The following is a 27,417-nucleotide window of genomic DNA, read 5'->3' on the forward strand; positions in this document are numbered from 1 at the left end:
TAAGGGGTTGGGTTTGAAGTATTAGGCAAAAGAATTTCATTGGAGAGAGCTGATGGTGGGTTCCGAGCATTCATGAACCTTCCTGGAGTGGGAGGAGGTGTTTCTCATTCAGTTTCAGCAAAAGATGTTTCCAGAGAGCTATTTCTGGAGATGGACTTGTGTTTGCTGGAGTTTAAAGAATATAGGGGCTGGTGTTTGTGCCACGTATGAAAGACCTCCAGGCCGGGACTGGAGCTGGAGCTGCTGCCTGATTTGGGCAGCCAAGCAGAGACAGCTGGGGGGCATTGGAAAGAGGGCCCAACGCAGGGGCAAAGCGGCATTCGGTTTGGGGTTACCTTGATGACCAATGAGAGCCAAGAGCATCCTAGTGGAGAGAGAGACCACCAGAAAGCCAGGGGTCTTTATTTATTTATTTTTTTCTTATTATTTCACCCCATTGTGAGTCAGCTGGTTGTCCCTAATGCATGTTATGTAGTTCTGACTCTGCCCCCCCGCCAGCTTCCTGCCCTAGTTCAAGTGCATTCCTTTGACTTACATGGCAGTGGGAAGCAACAACACACAGTCCCTAGCAGGTTAGCTTCCTGCTCTTCCTGATAAGTGGATCTTGGTGTTTGGAAGCTTGAGGAGGGAGAATGAGGCCAGGTAGGAGTGAACGGCACCCTTCCATGCTGCACTTGTCTGCTTGCTCGAGATTCCAGAAGCAACTTAACCAAGAGAGTTTTGCATTCAGAGTCTGCTACAGATGTGAAACGCGGCGGGTCTGGGAAGCTGCCTACCCTTGTCCCTGGGAGCATGAGGATCCAGAATGGCAGTCTGATGTCACTGTGCCAGGCCTGGACAGACCTTGTTTATTACAGTAATTCTTTTTAGTGGATGGGATTTTGGAGGCCCGGAGGGCTGTATGTGAGAGGCCTCGGTCCTCTGGGAATTGACCATCCAAGGAGAATCACCAAGACCCTGAAAACGCAAGCAGAATAGCAATTTGGGGGAAGAAATGGCTTTTAGGCAAGGGTCATTTGTATTAAAGCCTCTGAAGGCCATCTCACCCAATTTCCCACTAAATTCCTTCCTAAGTAGCCAGATAGGAAGACATATGGTCCTCTCGAAGTTTGCGGACAGATGCGAGGCGACGCTGGGACTTAACGCCGGCATCTCTGATGCATATGAGAGCTGGGAAAGCTCAGAGGCTAGTCTCAGAGGTCCCAAGCTGACTCTCTTGACTGGCATATCTTAGCTATGTGGACACGATCTAGTTACTTTTAACCTCTTCCTGCCTGCATTTTCTCATGGGGAAAGTGTGGAAGAGGAGAATCTGTTCATAATGCTGGCACAGAATCAGACAAGATGAGAAGTACAAAGCCCTGAGGTCAGAGTCTGGTATATCGCATGTGTTAAAGAAATCCTGCTTACGTACAATGACTCTTTTAAATGGTTAAGAAAGACCTCTAAGGATTAACCTGTGGCCCACCAGCTAGACCGGAGGGAGGAATTTGGATTTCACTTTGCCCCCATATCCCAGGCAGCTGAAACACTCCAGGCCAGGCAATGCTGGGGTCAGGGGAAAGAGTGTACTACACAGAGCCCAATTGTGGCCCTGCTCTCCCAGAGGAGGCCTAGGTGTCTGCCCACAGTGTGTCCAAGTGCACACATAGAAATCCACTCCTGGGGTGGAATCCCAGCTCTGTTCCCTGTGTGAGTTTCTGCAATCTACAGAACCTCTCTGGGCCTATTTTCCCATTGGGAAAATGGGGTGCTGGAAGGCTTCAGTGAACTGGTGTACGGATGTTTCTGTAAACAATGCCCACCACATTGGGAGTGCTCAGTCAAAGGTAGGTATTTTGAACATCATCTGACTTTTAAGACCTTGCTTCTGCCTGGGGCTGGTTTTCATACCAGGGACTTAATGAAAAACCCCCCTCTGAGATTCTATTTGTCTCATTTCTCTGGGATGGATAGAGTGAGGGGGGTGGGGACATGGGGGCCACACTTCTGGGAGCAGTGTAGATAGCCTATGGGGTGTTCCCAGTTCTCTTTGTCCATTAAACTAGGATCTGTTTTCTCGTCTAAATCTGAATAGAAACTTGTAGTACTGGTTGGACTGGGGTTGAGCTTTTCATCAGGATGAAGAGTCTGTATTTATAGAAGGTCTGCAGAAAATGTTCTATGTACCCACATATGCAGAAGCCAGAGCTGAGAAAATCCTAAGAGAGGTGTGGGGGACCCCTTGGACTATTTCTGCAACTGTGGGCCTATAGGAATGTATCTCCCTTTGCTCTGTAATAGTAGGGGGGAAAAACAAGGCAGGGGGATCTTTTTTTAAAATTAACATATAATGTATTATTTGCCCCAGGGGTACAGGTCTGTGAATCCCCAGGTTTACACACTTCACAGCACTCATCATATCACATACCCTCCCCAATGTCCATAGCCCAGTCTCTCCCTATCCCCCTCCCCCCAGCAACCCTCAGTTTGTTTTGTGAGATTAAGAGTCTCTTATGGTTTATCTCCCTCCCGATCCCATCTTGTTCCATTTTTTCCCTCCCAACCCCCTACCCTGCCTCTCAAATTCCTCATATCACAGAGATCATATGATAATTGTCTTTCTCTGGTTGACTTATTTCACTCAGCGTAATACCCTCTAGTTCTATCCATGTCATTGCAAATGGCAAGATTTCATTTCTCTTGTTGACTGCATAGTATTCCATTGTATATATATACTATATCTTCTTTATCCATTCATCTGTTGATGGACATCTAGGTTCTTTCCATAGTTTGGCTATTGTGGACATTGCTGCTATAAACATTCGAGTGCATGTGCCCCTTCAGAACACTATATTTGTATCTTTAGGGTAAATACCCAATAGTGCGATTGCTGGGTCATAGGGTAGCTCTATTTTCAACTTTTTGAGGAATGCCCATGCTGTTTTCCAGAGTGGCTGCATCAGCTTGTGTTCCTACCAATAGTGTAGGAGGGTTCCCCTTTGTCTGGATCCTCGCCAACACCTGTCGTTTCCTGAATTATTAATTTTAGCCATTCTGATTGGTGTAAGGTGGTATCTCACTGTGGTTTTGATTTGTATTTCCTTGATGCCGAGTGATGTGGAGCACTTTCTCATGTGTCTGTTGGCCATCTGGATGTCTTCTTTGCAGAAATGTCTGTTCATGTCCTCTGCCCATTTCTTGATTGGATTATTTGTTCTTAGGGTGTTGAGTTTGGTAAGCTCTTTATAGATTTTGGCTAACTAGCCCTTTATCTCCTATGTCATTTGTAAATTTCTTCTCCCATTCTGTTGGTGTCTTTTCGTTTTGTTGACTGTTTCCTTTGCAGTGCAAAACCTTTTGATCTGGATGAAGTTTCAGTAGTTCATTTTTTCCCTTGCTTCCCTTGCCTTTGGTATATTTCTACGAAGAAGTTGCTGTGGCTGAGGTCAAAGAGGTTGCTGCCAGTCTTCTCAAGGATTTTGATGGATTCCTGCCTCACAGTGAGGTCTTTCATCCATTTTGATCCTTTGTTCTGTGTGGTGTAAGCAAATGGTCCAGATTCATTTTTCTGCATGTGGCTGTCCAATTTACCCAATACCATTTGTTGAAGAGACTGTCTTTTTTCCATTGGACATTCTTTCCTGCTTTGTCGAAGATTATTTGACCATACAGTTAAGGGTCCATTTCTGGGCTCTCTATTCTGTTCCATTGATCCATGTGTCTGTTTTTGTGCCAATACCATACTGCCTTGATGATTACAGCTTTGTAATAGAGCTTTGTAATAGAGCTTGAAGTCTGGAATTGTGATGCCGCCATCTTTGGTTTTCCTTTTCGACATTCCTCTGGCTATTCGGGGTCTTTTCTGCTTCCATATAAATTATTTGGATTATTTATTCCATTTCTTTGAAAAAAAAAAGGGTGGTATTATAATAGGGATTGTGTTAAATATGTAGATTGCTTTAGGTAGCATTGGCATTTTCACGATATTTATTCTTCCAATCCATGAGCATGGAACATTTTCCCACTTCTCTGTGTCTTCCTCAATTTCTTTATGAGTACTTTATAGTTTTCTGAGTACAGATTCTTAGCCTCTTTGGTTAGGTTTATTGCTCAGTATATTATGGTTTTAGGTGCAATTGTAAATGGGATCGACTCCTGAATTTCTCTTTCTTCTATCTTGCTCTTGGTGTATAGAAATGCAACTGATTTCTGTGCATTGATTTTATATCCTGCCACTTTACTGAATCCCTCTGTGAGTTCTAGCAGTTTTGGAGTGGAGTCTTTTGGGTTTTCCACATAAAGTATCATATCATCTGCAAAGAGTTAGAGTTTGACTTCTTTGCCAATTCAGATGCCTTTTATTTCTTTTTGTTGTCTGATTGCTGAGGCTAGGACTTCTAGTACTATGTTGGATAGCAGTGGTGATATTGGACAGCCCTGTCCTGTTCCTGACCTTAGGGGGAGAGCACTCAGTTTTTCTCCATTGAGAATGATAGTTGCGGTGGGTTTTTCATAGATGGGTTTGATGATATTGAGGTATGTGCCCTCTATCCCTACACTTTGAAGAGTTTTGATCAGGAAAGGATGCTGTACTTTGTCAAATGCTTTTTTAGCATCTATTGAAAGTATCATATGGTTCTTGTTCTTTCTTTCATTAATGTATTGTATCACATTGATTTGCGGATGTTGAACCATCCTTGCAGCCCAGGAATAAATCCCACTTGGTCGTGGTGAATAATCCTTTTAATGTACTGTTGCATCCTATTGGCTAGTATTTCAGTGAGAATTTTCGCATCTGTGTTCATCAAGGATTTTGGTCTGTAGTTCTCCTTTTTGATGAGGTCTTTGTCTGGCTTTGGGATAAAGGTAATGCTGGCCTCATAAAATGAGTTTGGAAGTTTTCCTTCCATTTCTATTTTTTGGAACAGTTTCAGGAGAACAGGTATTAATTCTTCTTTAAATATTTGGTAGAATTCCCCTGGGAAGCCGTCTGGCCCTGGGCTCTTGTTTGTTGGCAGATTTTTGATGATTGCTTCAGTCTCCTTACTGGTTATGGGTCTGTTCAGGTTTTCTATTTCTTCCTGGTTCAGTTGTGGTCATTTATACGTCGCTAGGAATGCATCCATTTCTTCCAGATTGTCAAATTTGCTGGCGTATAATTGCTCATAATATGCTCTTGTAATTGTTTGTATTTCTTTGGTGTTGGTTGTGATTGTTCCTCTTTCATTTGTGATTTTATTTATTTAGGTCCTTTCGCTTTTCTTTTTGAGAAGTCTGGCCAGGGGTTTATCAATCTTATTAATTCTTTCAAAGAACCAGCTCCCAGTTTCGTTGATTTCTCCTACTGTTCTTTTGGTTTCTATTTCATTGATTTCTGCTCTGATCTTTATGATTTCTCTTCTCCTGCTGGGTTTAGGCTTTCTTCGTTGTTCTTTCTCTAGCTACTTTGGGTGTAGGGTTAGGTTGCGTACTTGAGACCTTTCTTGTTTCTTGAGAAAGGCTTGTACTGCTATGTACTTTCCTTTCAGGACCACATTTGCTGTGTCTTATATATTTTGAACAGTTGTGTTTTCATTTTCATTTATTTCCATGAATTTTTAAAATTTTTCTTCAATTTCTTGGTAGACCCTTTCATTCTTTAGTAGACTCTTTAGCCTCCATGTATTTGGGTTCCAACTTTCCTCTTGTGATTGAGTTCTAGCTTCAGAGCATCGTGGTCTGAAAATATGCAGGGAATGATCCCAGTATTTTGGTGCCAGTTGAGACCTGATTTGTGACCCAGGATGTGATCTATTCTGGAGAATGTCGCATGTGCACTAGAGAAGACTGTGTATTCTGTTCCTTTGGGATGGAATGTTCTGAATATATCTGTGATGTCCATCTGGCCCAGTATGTCATTTAAAGCCTTTATTTCCTTGTTGATCTTTTGCTCATATGATCTATTTCAGTGAGGGGGGGGTGCTAAAGTCCCCTACTATTATTGTATTACTGTTGATGTGTTTCTTTGATTTTGTTATTAATTGGTTTATATAGTTGGCTGCTCCCATGTTAGGGGCATAGATATTTAAAATTGTTAAATCTTCTTGTTGGACAGACCCTTTGAGTATGATATAGTGTCCTTCCTCATCTGTTATGAGAGTCTTTGGCTTAAAATCTAATTGATCTGATATAAGGATTGCCACCCCAGCTTTCTTTTGATGTCCATTAGCATGGTAGACTGTTTTCCACCCCCTCACCTTTAATCTGGAGGTGTCTTTGGGTCTAAAATGAGTTTCTTGCAGATGGCATATCGATGCGTCTTGTTTTTTTAATCCATTCTGATACCCTGTGTCTTATGATTGGGGCATTTAGCCCATGTACATTCAGGGTAACTATTGAAAGATAGGAATTTAGTGCCATTGTATTGCCTATAAGGGGACTGTTACTTATATTGTCTCCATTCCTTTCTAGTCTATGTTACATTTAGGCTCTCTCTTTGCTTAGAGGACCCCTTTCAGTATTTCCTGTAGGGTTAGTTTGATGTTTGCAAACTCTTTTAGTTTTTGTTTGTCCTGGAACCTTTTTTTTCTTTCCCTTCTATTTTCAGTGACAGCCTAGCTGGATATAGTATTCTTGGATGCATATTTTTCTCGTTTAGTGCTCTGAATATATCATGTCAGTCCTTTCTGGTCTGCCAGGTCTCTGTGGATAGGTTTACTGGCATTCTAATATTTCTACCATTGTAGATTACAGACCTCTTGTTCCCAGCTGCTTTCAGGATTTTCTCTTTGTCACTAAGACTTGTACGTTTTACTATTAGATGACAGGGTGTGGACCTATTTTTATTGATTTTGATGGAGGTTCTCTGTGCTTCCTAGATTTTGATATTTGTTTCATTCACCAAATTAGGGAAATTTTCTACTGTAATTTGCTCTATTATACCTTCTGCCCCTCTTTCTCTTTCTTCTTCTTTTGGGATCCCAATTATTCTAATATTATTTCATCTTATGGTATCACTTACCTCTCGAATTCCCCTCGTGGTCCAGTAGTTGTTTGTCTCTCTTTTGCTCAGCTCCTTTGTTCTTCACATTTGGTCTTCTATATCACTAATTCTCTCTTCTGTCTTATTTATCCTAGCAGTAAGAGCCTCCGTTTTTGATTGCACCTCATTAATAGCTCTTTTAATTTCAACTTGGTTAGATTTTAGTTCTTTTATTTCTCCAGAAAGGGCTTTTATTTCTCCAGAAAAGGATTCTCGTATCTTCCATGCTTTTTTCAAGCCCAGCTCGCACCTTGATAATCATCATTCTGAACTCTGGTTCTGACATATTACCAGTGTCTGTATTGATTAGGTCCCTAGCCTTCGGTACTGCCTCTTGGTTTTTTGTTTTTTGTGTTTTTTTTGAGATGACTTTTTCTGCCTTTTCATTTTATCCAGATAAAAATAGATGAGTGAGAGAATAAAATACTTAAAAGGTAGCAACCATCCCAGAAAAATGTACACTAATCAAATCAGAAGAGACGCAAAACCAGGGGGAGAAGAACGGGGGGGGGGGGGGAAGGAGAAGAAAATATTAGACTGGTGAATAGATCAGGGCCACAGACTTAATTTGGGGAGTATTTTAGTCTGTTAGAAGAAACTACCTCTGAAAATTTTAAAGAAAGAAAAACTTATATAAATACACAAAAATAAGGATAAATACGATGAAGGGATGGAATATGACTATAAAGATGAAAATGAAAAAAGATTCTAAAAAAGGAATTGATAAGATAAGTTGGTTGAAAAAAGGAAAAAAAAAGAATGTGATCAAGCTGGAGACTTGAACAAAACCATGCACTAGATTTAGGGTATATTTTGATCTATTAGAAGAAATTGTATCCCAAAATTAAAAAAAAGAAAAACAAACTTATATGTATACAAAAATAAGGTTAAATACAATGAAGGGATAGAATATAACTATAACTATGAAAACTTAAAAAGATTTTTAAAAAGATAAAATGGAAAAAGGTTAAAATAGGAAAGAAGAGGGGCGCCTGGGTGGCTCAGTGGGTTAAAGCCTCTGCCTTCGGCTCAGGTCATGATTCCAGGGTCCTGGGATCGAGCCCCACATCGGGCTCTCTGCTCAGCAGGGAGCCTGCTTCCTCCTCTCTCTCTGCCTGCCTCTCTGCCTACTTGTGATCTCTGTCTCTGTCAAATAAATAAATAAAATCTTTAAAAAAAAAAAAAAAACTTAGAAATTTAAAAAAAAAAAAAATAGGAAAGAAGAGAAATTTTAAAAAATAGAATAAGAAAATTTTTTTAAAATATTTAGCTTAGAAAGACTCAAGAATCATGGGGGAAAAGCCATGAATTCTATGTGATGTTTTCCCCTAGCTCTGGATTCCCCCAGTTCTTGCTGATCTTCTTGGGGAGGGGCCGTTGCAGTGATTGTCAAAAATACTCGCGGGAGGCAGAATTGCACCGCCCGTGCCAGGGGCGGGGCTAGGTCATCTGCTCGGGTTCGCGCTCGGAGCTTTTGTTCCCTGAGCGCTTTCCGTAGCGCTTGGAGGAGAATAAAAATGGCGGCTGCCGAGTCTCTGGCCACAGGAGCCGAGAGTCCGGGTCCCCACTCCTCAGTGCGCCCGGAGCAAAGCCGCCGTCCCTCCCGGCTCCCCGGTCTCCGCCGCGCTCCGAGCTCCCCGGCCTGGGACCGCGCGTCTCCGTCTCCGGCGCGGCCCGTCTGGAGTCCGCAAACCCGCAGCTTCCCGCCGCGCAGTCCCGCCCGCTCCTCCCGGAGAAGGACGGTGAGTGTCCCCGGGGCCGCCGCCTGCGGGGTCCCTGCGCGGACAGCCGTGGCCCGGCCGCGCCTCGGCCCCGGGGGAAGGGGACCCCGAGCTGAGAGCCCGTCCTCGGCCCGTCTCTGCCGCCGGCGTCCCCGCTCCGGTCCCCGCGCTCCGCCGCCCTCGGACCCCCCCCCCCCCCCCGTCCTTCTGGGACCCCCGGGACCTGGGACCGCGCTGTCCCCGCCAGGCCCCGCCCCCGCCCCCGCCCCGCCCCTGCAGCGACGTCCCCCCGCGGAGCGCCGCCTCCACGGCCGGATTCTGGGCTCCGGCTCCGCCGCCGGCCGGGAGCGCCCCTCCCCCGCGGCCCGTCCTCCCGCGTGGGGCGGGTCCCGCCTTCCGGACCGAGGTCGCTGCTCCGCTCCCGGCGCCGCGGCTCTGGTTCTCCTCCGTCTCCGGCTGGGTCTGTCGGAGTTCGGGATGGTTTGATAACTGTCTAGCTGAACTCCTGCGACCTGGTGTTGTCTTCGTCTGCCACTCCTCCGCCGTCTTGCCCCTCCTGCCTTTTAGGGGGATCATATTTTGGTCGCAAAAACATCTGAAGTTCCCGGTGTGCTCTATGAAATAGTAAGAAGCAAGTTCTCCCATCAGCTCAGTCTGTGGTGAGACCCCGGTACTCTGCAGTGACTGTAGTTTGCATTTCTGATAGGGCCCTGAGCACTCCTTGACCAGAACTTTCTCTCGGGCCAAGCATTTGAGGAGTGAGCGGGCTGCTCCCCTCACGGGGGCCATCATTTCTGCATGTCAGCTTTCGGTTTGGTGTTCTCAGCCAAGGGCCCATCTGTGAACGGTCCCCAGTGACTTTGACAGCAGCTCCATGTGGACCCTTGAAATACACCAGTTCTAGACCACTGCGCTCCCAGCACCCTGGGGGAGGTTTCAGAGAGGTGGGTGGCCTCTCTCCTCCTACCTGGAAGGTGGACTGTTCAAAGATAGTCCTGTTCTCCTGGCTTTGACCATCCCCCCTTAGACTCCCAAATGAGAGAAAGGATTACTCACTGCTCTATAGCCGGGAGCTTAAGTGACGCAGCTTGGTGGATAGATTTTAGTTAGGGTCTCATCAGGACTTCACGGGAAGCGGTCCATGCCCTTGAGCTTCCTTGCCTTTGTGAACTGTTAGATGTCGCCATGGGTAACAGACATTTGGGATGATGCCCTCTGCTTTATAGGACAGCATTCCAGGGGGAGGGCTAAAGAAGGGCGTCCGCAGTACTTGGGGCATGTTCTTGCCCACTGTTTCTGGAGCTCCGTCGTCCTCCTCCTTTTTCAGAGCTACGTCACCACCAGGAGCCTTTTAAGACATTGGTTTCCCTAGTTGCCTTGCCCTGTGAAATTTTAATGGCTCAGATATCCTGTTCATCTGTTTATGTCCTGTGGCCAAAGGAGAGCCACAAACGATTGTAATATCTCAGATTGTTTGTCTCCCAGGAATCCATTTTCACCTCATTGAGGGTGATACTGTTTCTATGGAGAATGTGTATTCTAGGCTGAGAGTGCTGGCCGTCTAGCTCCAGATGAGCCGGGCTGATTAGGGGTGAGCTGAGGGTCAGTGCCAATGTTTATCAAGCGTGTATCTGTCTGAGACTCGGAGCCCCATGGAGCTAGCTCAGTGTGAACGCCAGGAGGACGTGGCCCCTCTCCTTTTCCTACAGCTTCCAATTTCCCACTTTTACCGAGATTGGACGACTGTTGGGGGCAAATGTAAGATAGTTCCCTTGCCTTGTATTTTTCTTAAAAAAGTGAAGTTATAAGGTCAAAAGGAATCAGCACGTTACAGCATCTTAAATACTGTCTGTCGGTATCTGGGACGAGTGTACCGGGAAGGCATAAGAGAGCCCATTTCTTCCCTGTATCTCTATGAACATTGAGCAGCGTTCTTTCTAGAAGTATTTGTTAATTTGAGAGGAAGGATGGTACCTCACTTTCGCTTGATTAGCTTTCTCATGATGACCAGTGAGGATGGGATTTAATAAATTAATATTTGAAGGTGGAATTTAATTCGTTAATTTATTTATTTTGAGGGTGAACTTTTAGATCCTCTCTCCTGTTGAACAGTGAGGGGTAAACCAGTGCCCTTCAGTAGCCCAGTGATGACCCAACCCATTTGGTGCTAAACCTTTCCTTTCCCACTGATTTGTCACTCCTCCCTTACCCCCTTAGGTTTTTTTAATCTATACTGCAATATGTTTCTGGACTTCTTTTTCTAAATTATTTGGCATCTTGATGATGACATCTGCTTAGGTGTTTGAAGTAGGTTTTGAACGAGGGCTGTTTGAAGGCGGTTGCCCTCTGGGAGTTGATTGATGTGTGCGCACTTTGGCAAACCTGTGTGCAGACACCTGAGCTGTCTGCACCAGCTGGGCCAACATGTGGTGTGCTCTTGGTGGAGACGCCCTCTTGAGCAGTTCTAAGGGCGCGGAATGCCACACTGGTGAGTCATGGAGGCTTGGACAGTACCCTGAAGGTCTGTTTTCATCCGAGTTGGCTCAAGTTCACCTTTTAGTGTCAGATCTAAGATAGATCCGACACTAGACTTTCATCTAGTGTCAGATGAAAGATGCAGAGCTGGGCAAAGGGAAAACAAGCAAGGGGTATCATTCATTCATTCTGTAAGTACGTGTTGAGTGCCCGCTGTTGTGGGCGATGTACAAAGAAGTTTCAGACTGGGTCCCTGACTTTGCAGAGCTCACAATGCAGGTGTGGAAAAGGCATGTGGACCTGTGGCTGAGATACAGGCTGATAAGTCTATGACAGATGCACGTGAGGGTAGAGGAAGAGACAACGCTGGCTAGTGAGATGAGGGTCAGAAAGAAAAACCGAAAAGAGAGCACGGTATTGAAGTTCCATCTTAGAGAACGAGATGGTGTTCATCAGGTAGACAAGTGGGGAAAGGCATCCTGGATGGAGGGAACAGCATGTACAGGGGCATGAGGTTTGGCAAAAGCAGGGCATTTTGTTCAGAGGTGGGGAGCAAAAGACAGCGAAGGACATAGTGGGACTCAAACGCCATCTTGAAGTGGTTTCCTTATTTTTGGTCAAAGACGCCATGGAAATTTATAAAACATCATCAGCTATGCTTTTGGGGAGGCAAACTTCTGCATGGGAGAGAGTGTGGAGGTGAGAGCGTGAGAGCAGGCAGCCACTGCGCTAGTAATGTTGTAGTTATCACTAGGTACATTAATCCTTGCAGACGTTTTCCCACCACAGTCTTCGAGAAGGGACTGGAGATTGAATTGACCAGGGGGCTAGAGCAGGCACAGGCGTGGAAGAGGTGAAGGACTTGGTGTCTCAGTGTATGTGTGAGTGACAGGAGGAAGGAAGAGCGGGGGGAAACTGCACTTTCTGTCACGTGTACTGCTAGGCGGTTTGCGTCCAAAAGGTACAGCAGGTGTGAGGGGTGGCCATTTAAGTGGGGGGGGGTGGGGAGTGCTGATTGGGCATTTAGATATGGAAATACTGGCAAATAACTCGGAATGTGTGGTATTCCACACACTGATATTGCCTGTATCTTGAGTTCCCCATGGTATTTAAGAACGTGGGGCAGTTTTCTCTGATGCCACCAGCTCTTCACCCATTGAGGTCATGGGAAAAAGAAAAGCGCCGTGGTGTTTATTTCATCGGGCGCAGCAGGTCAATTTCAACAACATTTCAACTCACATTGGTATTTTCTTCTTCCAGGGGATGGCCAGGTGGACTTTGATGAATTCATGACAATTCTTGGCCCTAAACTGGTGTCTTCAGAAGGTCGCGATGGTTTTCTTGGAAACACAATAGATAGCATATTCTGGCAGGTGAGTACAAATTTTTTTTTAAATTAAATTTGGCAGTAGACATGTGCCTGGGACTAACTTTTGACTCTGAATTCTTGAGCTTCTGTTCAGCATGTGACGATCTCTTCTGGGCTAGAGTGACATACGTTCCTTGAACCGGAAGTCTAAGTAGAGGTCCGTACTAGATTCTCTGAACAAAGTATCAAAACTATACTCATTTGAGGTTTGGATGAGCAGACTGTCTCCCTAATTTTTCTTTATACCAGAAATAGTTTTACATTTGGGGGAAATGATATTCCTCCACTTCTGAGTCACAAATATTTCTTTCTTGGGGATCCTTAGAAAGTATGCCATTGGTATCTCCTGAGCCCTGTTCTATCCCTGATTCCAAGACATCCTTTTGCTGAGAGGATGGCCGGTTTGTCTCATGTGTTTAGATCCTATCGATACCCTAGTCCTTAATAGAACAGAATGGTTTTACCTAAGAATTTGTGTTTGATGTTTCTCGATTTCCTCCTGTTTCTGTCTTGTAAAATCTCTTGGGACATTTCAAATATTTACGTTCAAATTATTAAGGTGCTATGAATCAATTTTATATTAGTTCTTTGGTCTTAATATGTGACTCTCAGTTCATGACTATGGAATTTGGGAAACGGGTTATCAACCACTGTTTTAAAAATTTGAGTGGAATATTTTGTCACGTTAAATTGAATTGTTGGTTATGCATGTAAAACACCACTCCAGTACAGTGCGGTTTCTTTAATTTCTTGATGTGTTTTTTTTTTTTTTTTCTTAGCAAAGATAATTCTCTAATCTAGGTAAACATTGCAGTTGACATGTATTTCTGGTCTTACTCTGCTGCCATCTTGCATATAACCAATAAACACTCGGTAAGAGCACGTTATGGGCCCTGCAGTCTGTCACTGTGGGTTTCACAAAAGACATTGAAGACACAGCCCTGGCTATTTAAGAATTTGGGTGGGGAAACACTCTGAGGAGAGAAAAAACACAGAAGAGATTCTTGGTGTGATGGTTCCTAGACTAATCATTTGTGGGCATCCTCAGCTCCTCACACGGTGTACGCAATGGATCGTCCATAACTATTTTTTGAGGAGAATGAATAGCAGTCCCAGAAAGGAGACAGACGTGATCTTGAGGGGTCGGATAAGACTTGGGGAAATGGAGATACTTGCTTCAAACTTTGAAATACGGCCAGAAGTGACAAAGGATCAAAAGGGGTGTTCCAGGCTTGTCACGATGGGTTTGAATGGAGTAGAGGCAGTGCGCATGGCTGTCATTAGACATTGGGTTGAAGGGAGAGACCTCAGACCTCACTGGCAGAATGGTTTTAGGACCTGAGCGAAGAGAAGACTTGAGATGATCCCAGGGTTCCCGAGTGACAGGGATAAGGTCATGGAGAAAAGAAGTCTTTGTGTGGAGTTGAATTCTGAGTTGGGCACGTTGAGTGTAAGGTGAGGGTCAGACAACTAAGAGAGGGAGGCAAGTCTTTGCCCAGCTACATGCAGGGGCACATCGTGGACAAGAGGCTGGGGCTGGACGTCCAGATTTATTATCCATCAGAGCTGGTGGGTGAAATCATGGGCGAGGAGGAGCTCATCAAGAGAAGTTGCATAAATGAAGATGAGCAGAGAGGCAGGACCTGGTTCTGGAAGACGTCCAGGGACAGGGGAGAGCGAGACACGAGAACATGTCCCCAAACTGCCTCCCCAGACTGAGGTTGTGATCAGCCCTGACTCTCCCCAGGACCTCCATGGTCCTACCTGCCAAGTGACAAGAATATCTCACTGCTTATGTAACCCTTCAGGTGTGACTCAACACTTGGAAGGACAGACAGGTAGAGGCCTTGGGAAGAAATTTTTTAAAAAAACGAACACATAGTTAGAAAGATGGGGAAACATTTTTCTCACCAGGCCAGGTTTCAGCCCATACAGATCCACTCTGGTGAACATTCCGGAGTTCCTTCTCTGCCTGATTTCTTTCTTCTGGGCCATGCTTTATTCCCCACTCTGAGTGCTCTTTCCTCCCTTTGCCTCTGCCTTCGTGGCCGCCTGTAGCCTGGAAGAATGCTACCTGCCTTCTAGTCTCTGAGCATTCTTCCCGACCCCATCCTGGAGGGCAAGGAGCTCCCAGTATTTAATCTACCCCTAAAGTAGAGACCTCACATCTTCCAGGTTCTTCGTAGTTGAACACCTACACAGCAAGGAAATATTTCTCTATCTTGACTGCCTCTAGCATAATTTGGACATACTATGATGCTTGCAAGTTCTCTGTTTTTGCCTTATATTAAGGACCCTCTTCCTCATCTGGGGACACAAACAGGACGGGGAAAAGTGAGTAAGGGGGAAAAATGTATCCTGAAATATTTAAATGAATGCGGGAATGCATGGACACCATGGCATTGGCTTTCCTCTCCTGCTGGTCCTCACACAGCTCAGAATTTTATGACTAGCAGAACAGAGACAGAGGAGAACAGAGACAGCTATCAATTCTCAGTAGTCAGCTGTACCCTCCCACACTGCCCCCTCCATCTGTCTATCCGGAGACAGCGTGAATAAATGGTACTCTAAAACATCCCGCGCATCCAGTCCTTCCTGGGAAAAAAGTGCATCTTCCTAGTGCTTGAGTGATTTTTCAGGTTTAAGAGAAAGCTCTGTGCATGTGAATGTTTGTATATGCACGCGTATGCGTGTGTTTACCTTGCTACAGTGGTTGAAGATGATATAGAGGAACAGGGGCACGGCAGCTTTCTGCCTCTGAACATCCAGGCAGGGGATACTGATATCAGGAGGTACTGATGCTAAAGCAAGGAGAAGACTGTTTACTTAAGAGACTCTGGCAAGGGTTCCAGGGATGAAGTCAGTTTTTTTAATTTTAATTTTAATTTTATTTTTCCAGTGTTCCAAGATTCATTGTTTATGCCCCACACCCAGTGCTCCATGCAATACGTGCCCTCCTTCATACCCACCACCAGGCTCACCCATCCCCCCAGACCCTCTCCCAAACTCTCAGTTTGTTTCTCAGAGTCCACAGTCTCTCATGGTTCGTCTCCCCTTCCAATTTCCCCCAACTCCCTTCTCCTCTCCATCTCCCCATGTCCTCCGTGTTATTCCTTATGCTCCACAAGTAAGTGAAACCATATGATAATTGACTTATTTCACTCAGCATAATCTCCTCCAGTCCCGTCCATGTTGCTACAAAAGTTGGGTATTCATCCTTTCTGATGGAGGCATCATACTCCATTGTATACATGGACCACATCTTCTTTATCAGTTCTTCTGTTGAAGGGCATCTTGGTTCTTTCCACCGTTTGGTGACTGTGGCCATGGCTGCTATGAACATTGGGGTACAGATGGCCCTTCTGTTCACTACATCTGTATCTTTGGGGTAAATACCCAGTAGTGCAATTACAGGGTCATAGGGTAGCTCTATTTTTACCTTTTGAGGAATCTCCACACTGTTTTCCAAAGTGGCTGCACCAACTTGCATTCTCACCAACAGTGTAAGAGGGTTCCCCTTTCTCCACATCCTCTCTAAGAATTGTCATTCCCTGTCCTGTTAATTTTGGCCATTCTCACAGGTGTCAGAATTGGTATCTCAATGTGGTTTTGATATGAATTTCCCTGATGATTAATGATGATGAATACTTTTTAATATGACGTTGGTTTCTTGTAGATATAGGTAGGTAGGATGGTATACTTGGTAGGGTGCATGACTGATCTGTTTGCTGCAAAATATATTACACCATAGGTTGTGATATAAAACAACAATAAATGTGTCCAATATCATGGTTTCTGTGGGTCAGGAATGTGAAAGCAGCTAGCTGAGTGGTTCTGGCGCGGTGTTGTGAGGTGGCAGTAAAGGTGGTGGCTGGAGCTGTGATCATTTGAAGGCTTGACTGGGGCTGGAGGAAGTGCTTCAAGGTGGCTTACCCATGTGGCTGGCAAGGTGACATGGGCTGTTGGCAGGAGGCCTCGGGTCCTTGCCACATGGATCCCTCCATAGTGCTGCTTGAGTATCTTTATGACACGGCAGCTGGCTTCCCTCAAAACAAATGGTGCAAGAGAGCACAGGCAGAGGCGATGGTACTGTGTACGGCCTCGTCTTGGAGGTCAAACTCCATCGTTTCTGGAACATCCTCTCGGGCATACAGCCATTCCTGTTCGGCGAGGGAGAGGAACACCTCCTGGTAAATACCCAGAGCCGTCAGTCGTCGGGGCCATCTTGGAGACTGGCCACCGCAGAGGGTGAAGACTCTGTGATTGGCTTCAGCTTCTGGTCTGACATTGCCACACAGCCTTTGGTTTTCCCCAGCCTTTGGTTTCTTCCTACCTCAGAGGAAACCTGTGACTGTGGCTCTTCTCTGTGTTCTGAGAAGTGATCCTAGCAGGCACGAGGCTCATCTTGCTAATTGAAACCATTTCCCCGTGCTCCCTCCTCACTGGCGTTCCAGCCCACAGTGCCAAGAGGAAAATAAAATCAACTGGGATTCTGCTCAACAGCTTTTTATCAGCTGGTGCTCATCCCAGAAGTTATGAGCCGCTGGCTCTGTGCAGGAAATTGGTTATCAGTGAAGGTGGGATGTAATTGGCTACGAACACAGACTCCTTCCCAAAGAGGATGGTCCGAGGGCCGTACCCCAGGGTCTCTGGCCTCCCAGGGTACACAGCCCTCTGAGGTTGAGGCTCCTAGATTTCTTGGCAGCCGGTGCAGAGCCTCTCTCTTATGTAGCAAATAATAATTGCTGGAAATTTTTATTGTATTCTCGCCCTTCATTCATCAAGTTTCTGTGTGTTTGCCGTCACTGCAGTGATCTGCTTGGGGAGGAAATGTGGAACGGTGTTTGAAGTCAGTCTTGGGACTTGTGTTGACAGTGGAGAGGAGGCCAGGGAAGGCTGAAAGGGGCTGGGACTCAGGACAGGGTGGTTTGAATGCTCGGTGTTTTGGGTTGATGGCGCCTGCAAGGGGGTGGGGTCCTCAGAGTCACTGCTGTTCTGCCATTCGTTCATGCTGTGCACGGTGACGCCACCTGTAGCCGAAAAACAGAGTCGTGAATACAGGAGATGCTCCCTGGTGGCAGGGGACAGAGCCCTGCTCCTGCGTCACAGGCTTACCTGAGTCGCTGGGGCAACACCTCACTCTTCTTCTCCTTGACCTCCAGCCCTGTGCAGAGCTGATGCGCACCGAGTTTGCAGACAGCATGCGAGGGCAGCGAGGGCAAGAATGGTGGCAGGGATCCAGGCATATCGAACAGCTCTCCCAGCCCCGGGGTCCAGCCAACATTTCTGTTAAACTTTTCTCCCTCTGAAGAAAGAGAGATGAGTCCGTCTTAGCGAGGAAAGCTGAGATTTGTCTGTCTTCCTGGGAGTGCAGGTAAAACACCTAAGGCTCCTTCACCACCGGATTTTTAGATACCACAACAATGCTGATGTGTCGAGACTTCACTGGTTTAGACTTTCTGTCTTAAACACATAAATATATGAGCAAACGGGTCCGTTCGCTGGATGCCACCGGGTGTACGGGAACGCGTCTGAAGCTGGGGGTCAGGAAACAGGAAACTTATAGGGGCTCCCTGGGTTCCAAGCATGCCCCAGAGTATTGTCTGACCATCCTGAGCCTCACTTGCCTATGCATATGCGAGCGGGTCACTGTCATAGCTCGCTAATCTCACGGCCACGTGCAATGTCCAAGACACTGTAAGTTGTCCTCACATAAGCATGTGTGGGACGCCCATCCCCAGATTTAGTCCAGATCAAGGGCTGCTACGCTGACTTCTCCAACGCCAGGCCTGCTCGGCTTCCTTTCCGGCTGTCCACTCCTCCCCATCTGGTGGGAGAAAACACAGCAGATGTAGTGAAGCACCTGCAGCTGTTCCACACGAAGCTCGCCAGCCTTGGCCTCTGTCCCTCCACCCCAGACCCTTGCTCTGGTCTCATGCCTTCCCTGCTTTTCCATCTCTGCTCTGGTCCCAGACTCCTGGTCGCTGACCTGTGCTCTGATGTGAAGACCAGTCCTTCCCAGCCCAGGTTCCAGGCTTTTGCTTGGGACATTCATGTGCCCGCCCCCGGGCCGTGGCCGAGACGAGCAGGGAGCTGTGCTTAAAGTTCTTGACTCAGGGGCAACTGAGAGTACTTGACATTCCATGCTTGGGCCCTATGAACGGGGCACTACACAAAGCCGCATTATGACCCAGATCTGTTACGCACAAAAGTACGGGAAAGAAATGTATCAGAACATTAACAGTGATTTGCCGTGTGCGATCGGACAATGAGTAATCCCATCTTCCTGTGTTTTCCGGAATCTCAGCAGTGGGCATGCATTGATTCTATCACCAGAAAAAGAAAACGAAAGGAGAGGAAATGCGGCTCAGTCAAGAATCTTAATATCTGCGGTTTTTTCATCTGTGAGACCAAAGATTACCTGGCCCACGAGGCTGACTGTTGGTTAAACTTGCAGGACAAGCAAACGAAGAAACAGAAGACATCATAGTCCTGTGGGGCATTTGTTGCATGGGGCCGAGATCTAGAAAACACCCAAGACCTTTCCTGTTTGAGTGTTAAGAATAAATTGCATCCCAGGAGGCTGAGTCTCTCCTCGCATCAAATCTTGCAATAGCAGGATCGTTCTCCCCCCAGTATTTTGTCTGAGTTTTGGATCCCAAACTGCTGTGCCCCAGATCTTCATCATCGAACAGAACCTAAATAGCTTTCAGAAGCGGGGCCCATCACAAGGCCTGTTAGATTGACAGCAACTGCTTGAATCCCCAAAGCGATTTTACCTGTGAAACATGGAGTATGGAAACCATTAGCCTCAGCCGTGGGTCTTGAAGTGTGGTTCCTGAACGGGCAGCACCAGCATCACCTGGAACTTGTTAGAAATGCAGATGTCGGCGCCCCACCCCAGGAACACTGAATCAGAAACCCAGGGCTGGGGGGCCAGCAGCCTGCATTACAGCAAGCTCCTTGGGTGACTCTGACGCCCGCTCCAGGTTGAACGCCCGAGAGCTACTGAGATTTTAGGGAGCCTGGCATGTGGGATGGGCATCTGGTCCCGCTTACTGGTCTGACCTAGACCTTGGTAGTGGGGGTTTTCTTTTATTTATCCTTATTCTTGGGTGTTATTGGCTGTTAGTCTGTAAGTTTTAACTGTTTTTATAAGGTGGGGAAACCACATGTCAATAGGTAGCAAGTTTTCGAAGCAGGAAATGCCTTTCTAAGCATTAAAGCAGTGGAAGAACCATACATACAAGTTTTTCTTTTAATTTAATTTTTCTCAGTGTTCCAGAATTCATTGTTTATGTACCACACCCAGTGCTCCATGTGATACGTGTGCTCCTTAATACCCACCACCAGACTCGCCCAACTTCCCACCCCCCGCCCCTCCAAAACCCTCAGCTGGTTCCTCAGAGTCCACAGTCTCTCATGGTTCGTCTCCCCTTCCAGTTTCCCCCAACTCCCTTCTCCTCTCCATCTCCCCACGTCCTCCGTGTTATTCCTTATGCTCCACAAGTAAGCGAAACCATATGACAATTGACTGTCTCTGCTTGACTTATTTCACTCAGCATCATCTCCTCCAGTCCCATCCATGTTGATACAGAAGTTGGGTGTTCGTCCTTTCCGATGGAGGCATCATACTATATAGTGTACATGGACCACATCTTCCTTATCCACTTGTCCGTTGAAGGGCATCTTGGTTCTTTCCACAGTTTGGTGACCGTGGCCATGGCTGCTATGAACACTGGGGTACAGGTGGCCCTTCTGTTCACTACATCTGTTTCTTTGGGGTAAATACCCAGTAATACATAAAAGTTTTAAACAGGGGCACCTGGGTGGCTCTGTCAGTTAAGCGTGCAACCCTTGATTTTGGCTCAGGTCATGATCCCAAGGTCGTGAGATTGGCCCCAGTGGAGAGTCTGCGTGACATTCCCTCTCCCTCTGCCCCTTCCCCCACTCATACTCTCTTTCTCTCTCTGTCAAATAAATAAAATCTTAAAAGAAAAGTATTAAGCTATTAAATTTAAAGAATATTTCAAAGTAAATAGGGCAAATATGGCAGTTGACAGAAGAAAACGTATGTGAAAACCATTGCTAAAGCAACATGGAAACCTCCTAACAGGACAGTAGACAGGTGGAATGAGGAATAATCGTCAGTTGGTCCGTATTTCAACAAACATACCAAGACGGTTCAAGCTCACTAGAAATCTAAGAAATGTAAGTTAAAATAGTGATTGGGTAACGGTTTTCACCTATCAGACTGGAGAAGGATAAAAGTAGGGTAATACTCAGTGCCATCAAGAGTGGGTTAGAAGACAAACGCATACTGCTGGTAGAAATGTGAATTGTATAACTTTCCTAAAAGCTATCTGGTGATGCTTAGCTACAATTTTTCCAATGTTAAATCCTATAATTAAAAATAATTCCATGTCTAAGACTCTGTCATATGAAATTAGAGATGTAGAAAAGGCACTTACAGAGATGGAATATTGTACAAGTATTTAAAATAATGTTTTCACTCTACGGTCTGTAGAGATTGAATGCACGGCCTAATTACATTGCTGTTCTACATCTGTTATCAATCCATTTAGATGCATAGACAAACACTGGAGAAAATGCAATAATTCTGACAATGTTAATAATTATGGATTGGAATAAAGGTGAATGTCATTTTTTCTTGATCCCTATTTCTGTTTCCTGAAATTTCTACATTAGACAGTATGATCTAGTCTGTTATTAGTCAATGAAATTAAAAAACCTCAAATTAACAAAATTGTATTATAAAACAACCATTTTCAGTGGTTAAAAAAAGAAGTGGAGTTTCTAATACACAGGCCCATTGTCGTAAACAAAGCACAGAGTTGGGATGGGAGAATGAAGGCATATGATCAAAATTGCAGCCATCAGCCGTCGGGAGGAAAAACTCATGGAGGCCTCTGAAGGGCTCACGCCCACCCAGATCTCCCACGTGGTCCTCTGCTGTGGAAGGTACCGAAAGTTCAAGGCCCGCTGTTGCCCCCCACCCCGTCTAGCATGTCAGTCACCTTATATCCAATGATTATGCTGAAAACTCACTCTTTAGAAGAATGTCTAAATTGAATTTATAATCAGGAAAAAAATTGAAAATAATTTTTAAAACCCTTTCTAAATAAATTCATGACTGGTTCTTGAGTCTGTGGCTGGGGTGGGCTGACAAGTGAGCTCAGCCAGGAAGAGGAGAAGGTCACCGGTCACGTTCTCAGGAAAGAGCTGGCACCAGTGGCTTCATCCTTATGTCCAAATAGAATCTTGCCGAGTTTGTTTGTTTTAACACCTGTTAAACCTGTTGTTGCGGGTTTTTGAGGTGTACCGCATGGTGAGTCCACATCTCTGTATGTCTTGGGCTGTGCTCACCCCAAGTGTAGTGTTAGAGCGCCTCTTAATTGTAATTTGGAGCCCAGTGCAAGGCTTGAACTCACAACCCTGAGATCAAGATCCCAGGACCCTGGGATCATGACCTGAGCCGAGGGCAGACACTTAACCAGCTGAGATACCCAGGCGCCCCTTCTTTAGTCTGTTTTGACAATTTATATTATCTTCTGGAAGTTTCCAATTCCTCAAAGTTACTTAATTTACGAACATGTAATTGTACACAGAACTGTCTAAAAATTTCTTTACAAGTGTCTTTTTACCATTACTACATCTTAGTTTTCTTATTTTCTAGTTTTATTGAGAAATAATTGACCTACAGCACCGTATCAATTTCAGGCATACGTCATGATGATCTGGCTTATGTATATTATGAATTGATTGTTAAAGGAAGTTTGACACCTGTCATCTCATATAGATACAAGAAAAGAAAAATTTTTTTCCCTCCTCTGGAAATGTTCAGAATCTACTCTCTTAACAATGGGTAATGGGTATTAAAGAGGGCACTATTGCATGGAGCACTGGATGTGGGGCCTAAACAATGAATCTTGGAACACTGACAAAATAAATGTTATTGATTTCTCATTTTATTATTACAGTGTGGTCATAGAATGCCACTTACGTAATCTTTTCATGCTGCTTACTGTGCCCATCGAATGGGTCTCAGGGTGTGTTCACTTTCCGCAAATGCCATTTGGTAATAAGGTAAAGTACCTTCACAATTGGTAGGAAATAGAACTATATGACCCCTTTCCACTAATAGTTGCATTAAAGTCTTGAATGTCCTGGTTTATTTTGTATCTTCTTAGTCTGACTTGGATTGAGAGTGGTGAATGCCTCAATTCTGTTTCTTTCATTTTGTCTGTGGACTGTGTGTGTGTGTGTGTCTTTGATACTGTCATTCATTCTTAAGTCAATTGATTGACCCATTCAGCAAATGCTTGTTGGAAGTCTCCTGTTGGGCCAGCGTGGATATAGCTGTGAATAACAGGTTAAGTGTCTTGCTCTCACAGAATTTATATTCTCGTGCAGGGCATAGGGGAAAGAGAGACATTAAATACAAAGATCCTAATCTCAGATCATCTCAGCCAATGTATTTAGTTCCATGACATACATAAAACAGAATACAACAACAGAGGGCAGTCAGGGTGGGTGCTAGACACCTTTAAACAGAGAGTGAAGAGAAGAAGGAGAGGAAGTGACATTCGGGCTCACCCCTCGATCATGAGACCGTTCTCACTGTGCAAGCTCTGGGTGCAGCGCTCGCCGGGGAGGCAGCGGCCAGTTCTAGGGCCCCGATTGGAGACACGCTTGACTAGAGCTGGGAAGCGCGGGGAGCGTGGTAGGAGATGAAGCTGAAGATGTCAGCAGAGACCAGCTCTGTGGGACATCACAGGCTTGTGTTGGGACACAGGTGCAGTGGAAAGTGGCTGAGAGGGTTTAACGGTGACGCCAGCCCTCCCACTACGTCTCTGTTGCTATGTACCCCTGTCCCACAAAGTGCTCGGGTTTGGCGCCGTACCCCCCAGGCCCCAGCTGGTTCAGTGCTCTGAAGCTCCAGAGTGTTGCCCTATCCACGTGGCGTATGTCCCCATGTGCCTTCGCGCCATCAGAAAGGGCAGGAAAGGGGAAGCACACGTCTTTGAAGGAGTTGCGGGCACCCCCTCTACTTCAGTCCCATTGGCCAGAAGTGAGTGACGTGGCTGGTCAGGAGCTGGTCCTGTTGCCACACCCAGCATCAACGGATGTCGGGAAATGTGGTCTTTCCTCTGGACAGCCATGTTCCCAGACGTTGAAATCGAGGGCACTGTTGCTACTAAGAAAGCATGAATTGATGCTTAGGGAGGAACTCTCTGTCTCAGGTCCCAGCTAGATGAGGAGTGGATATAATTTTCTGTAGAAATAGTATTCGTTGGAGTGTTTTAAGCGATATAGTGGCATGATTTGGTTTCCATGCCAACAGTTTCACTGCTGCTCTGGAAGAGTGCAGGGGGCTGGCGTGGAGATGGGAAGTGGGAGGTTATTTCAGGAGTCGGGGAGACATGCCGTGGCTTGTGCGAGGGCGGGAAGGGCCGAGGTAGTGAGAAGGGGCCAGGCCCAGGTGTTGTTTTGTAGGTAGAGCGACTCACCAAATCAGATTGTGGCATTTTCATTACGGATCCATTATTACCATGAATACCTACAGACAGCCTTCTTGGCCCATCCACCATTTTTGTCTTAAATGCTCCTTTTCTTTTCTTTTTTTTTTTTTTTTAAGATTTTATTTATTTGACAGAGATCACAAGTAGGCAGAGAGGCAGGCAGAGAGAGAGGAAGGGAAGCAGGCTCCCTGCTGAGTAGAGAGCCTGATGCGGGGCTTGATCCCAGGACCCTGAGATCATGACCTGAGCCGAAGGCAGAGGCTTTAACACACTGAGCCACCCAGGCGCCCCTTAAATGCTCCTTTTCTGATATTAATACTGTGTTCTTCTCATTTTCATCTTATTGTTGCTACTGGGTATATCCTTATCCATCCTTTTCCTTTAAAAAATTCTACTTTTTAGGTACCCTTCTCTTTAAAAGGAATCTCTTTAAAAAGTTGCTACTGGGTATATCCTTGTCCATCGTTTTCCTTTAAAAAATTCTACTTTTTAGGTACCCTTCTCTTTCAAAAGAATCGTAGTGTCAGATTGGTTTCTGTAAGCCAGTTGCAGAGAATTTGTCTTTTAGTAGACAAATTGAATAGAATTTGTCTCTAATCCCCTGGCAATCCTTTTACAACTAGTGTTTGTTCACAGTTCAGTGGTCCTGTATTATTATTTTTGATTCTAAGCTGTGTCCTTTGTTTTCTCTTTTGCTATACTGATTATTTTCTATACTTTATCTTTTAAATTAAATAATGTTATAATCCTTTTACAGATTTTTACTTTCATGAAGTGTGTAGCTAAAATGATACTTGTCTGAATATTAGAGTCAAAAGAGTAAATAATACTGACTTTTCCTGAACACACAATTTGGCTTGTATTTATTCTCTGCTTTCACTTTTCCACCTCTGTTAATCTGGCATTGTACATTCTGTCCATTTAGAATTTCTACTGAAATGGTTATAGATCCACATGTGGTTTTCAGAAATGATTTAGAAAGATGCCAAGTACACTTCCTCGTTTTCCCCCTAAATGGTAACACTTTTCATAGTCATAGCACAATGTCATAAATGGGATATTGGCACTGAAAACTCACCAATCTTCTTTGGCTTTCCCTAGTTTTACTTGTACCTATACGTGTGTGTGTGTGTGTGTGTGTGTACATGTTTACTGCTACACAGTTTTGTCATATGTGTAGGTTTGTGTATCTACCTCCACAGTCAAGGCAGTGAACAGTTCCCTCACAACCCACACCCCCCCGCCCTGTGCTGTCCCTACCTGCTGCCAACCACTAATCTGTTTTTTGCTTCTAACATTTGGTCACTGTAAATACTTTTTGTAAATGGAATCGTACAGTATGTAACCTTTTGGTATTGGCTTTTTTTTTTTTTTTTTTTTTTAACGTGGTCTGATGTCCTTGAGATTCATTCAGCTTGTGTTTGTCAGGACTTTGCTCCTTTCTACCTGGAACACTCCAGTGCCGTATGGATGTACCATAGTTTATTTAACCATTTACCTGTGCGGGACATCTCGCTGTTTGAGGTTCTTGGCTATTACGAACAAAGCTGCTGTTAGCATTGGTGGGAAGATTTTTGGGTAAGCAGAAGTTCTCATTTCCCTAGGATAAATGCCCTCGAGTACAGTTGCTGGGTCATAGAGTAATTGTGTGTTTGGTTTTATACAACACTGATGAATGGTTTCCCAGTGTGACCACCATATTTTACGTCTTACCAGCAGTGTGTGAGTGATTCAGTTCCTCCATATCCCCACCAGCTTCAGTAGGGTTGCTGTTTCCATTTTAGCCATTCTGGCAGGTGTGTAGTGCTATCCCATTGCATAATATGCGTTCCCATGATGGCTCCTCTTTTCCAGTGCTTATTTACCATCTATATGCCCCCTTCTGTTCACGGCTCATTATGTCTTTTGCCCATATGCGCATTAGATAGCTGTTTTTGTTTGGTTGGCTTTTACTGTTGAGATTTGAGAGTTCTTTGTGTATTCTAGGTGCTACTCCTTTGTGAGATAGGTTGCTTACAATTTATCTTTCCATCCTCTGTGCATGGGCTTTGGCAGAACAAAAGATTTTAATTTTGATAAAGTCCAACCCAGCGACTTTTCTCATTATGGATTGTGCTTTTGGTGTCAAGTCTAAGAACTCTTGGCCCAAGCCTAGATCACAAAGGTTTTCCGTGGTTTTGGGTTTTTTTTTTAACCCCTGAAAGTTATGTAGTTTTAAATTTTACATATTAAGTCTGTGATTTATACTAATTTGTATATACATATAGACATATATATGTAGACATGTAGTATGTTTTATATAGACTTTCTGTTGTTCATATTGAGTGAACTCATGATCTGTCCTCAAGTTCATTTTTTCTAACCTCTCATCTCTACCATCTCAGCCAGCAACTTTTTTATTTCTGCAATTGTGTTTTTTAGTTCTGTAACTTCCATTTGGTTCTTTTCAATAATGTCTACTTCCTCATTAAGATTTTCTCATTTTCCACTTGTTTCAAGAGAACATGGGATGGGTTGTTGAAGGAGTTTTAAAATCCTTGTCAGATAATCCAGTGTCTGATTCACATACATACTGGTGTCCATTAAGTGTTTTTTCTCATTCAAGTTGCGATTTCCTTACTTCTTCAGATGATGGGCGATTTCCTATTGTATCCGAGACATTTCACCTAATGTATTAGTGGATGCTGTGTTCTATTTAAATCTTTTATTTTTAGGGGCAGCCATCGTGTTTAGGATTAACATTCCAGGTCCTGGCTTACTTTTTTGGGCCGTGGTTCCAAATGATGGCTTCATTTTATAGCCTTCATGATCATATTTTTGTCTGTTTGGTTTCTCTGGGGCTGCAGGGTGTCCCACTCACTCCTCCTCATGCTGCTTGAGGTATGGAAAGGGTTTTCTTGGGCCAGAATGATGGGTGTCTCTCTGGAGGCGGAGATCCTCAGGCAAGAGGCTTTCTAAGCCAGGTGCATCTTGTGAAGGGTTCTTCCCTAACTGAGAGGGACAAAGGATGCTTCCCAGCTCCGATGTTTATTGAATCCACTTACTCCAATGGATCCACAATGAGATACATTTCTCTGAGCGGAGCTGGAGAGTCTCAAGCCCACAGGGACAGGGCTGGACCATTTGTTTGGGTTGAGCTCCCTCTTGCTGGGGCCATCCTGTTATATTCCTGTGGGAATTTCAGGTTGCCAGGGAAGGAGAGCACTTCCCTTAGCTGTTTATCATTAATGGGCTTCCAGGAGATCCCCATTACACATTGTGGGTTTGCCCGTGTTGTCTGAGGAGCTCTCTCTCATTCAATATGGG

The 27,417-nt window shown here is 45.0% G+C and overlaps 1 protein-coding gene across 1 annotated transcript in view; it reads left to right on the forward strand.

The window, feature by feature from the left end:
* CALN1 (calneuron 1) overlaps positions 1–27,417 on the forward strand; it is a gene marked incomplete at both ends in the record, with an annotated part of 455,986 nt that overhangs the window by 276,278 nt on the left and 152,291 nt on the right. The window contains one exon of the mRNA XM_080829863.1: positions 12,460–12,572. Within this exon, the coding sequence (XP_080685989.1) occupies positions 12,460–12,572 (113 nt within the window). The remainder of the gene's footprint in view (positions 1–12,459; positions 12,573–27,417) is intronic.

The sequence above is a fragment of the Martes martes genome (assembly GCF_963455335.1).
Source record: "Martes martes genome assembly, chromosome: 18".
Lineage (NCBI taxonomy): Eukaryota > Metazoa > Chordata > Mammalia > Carnivora > Mustelidae > Martes > Martes martes.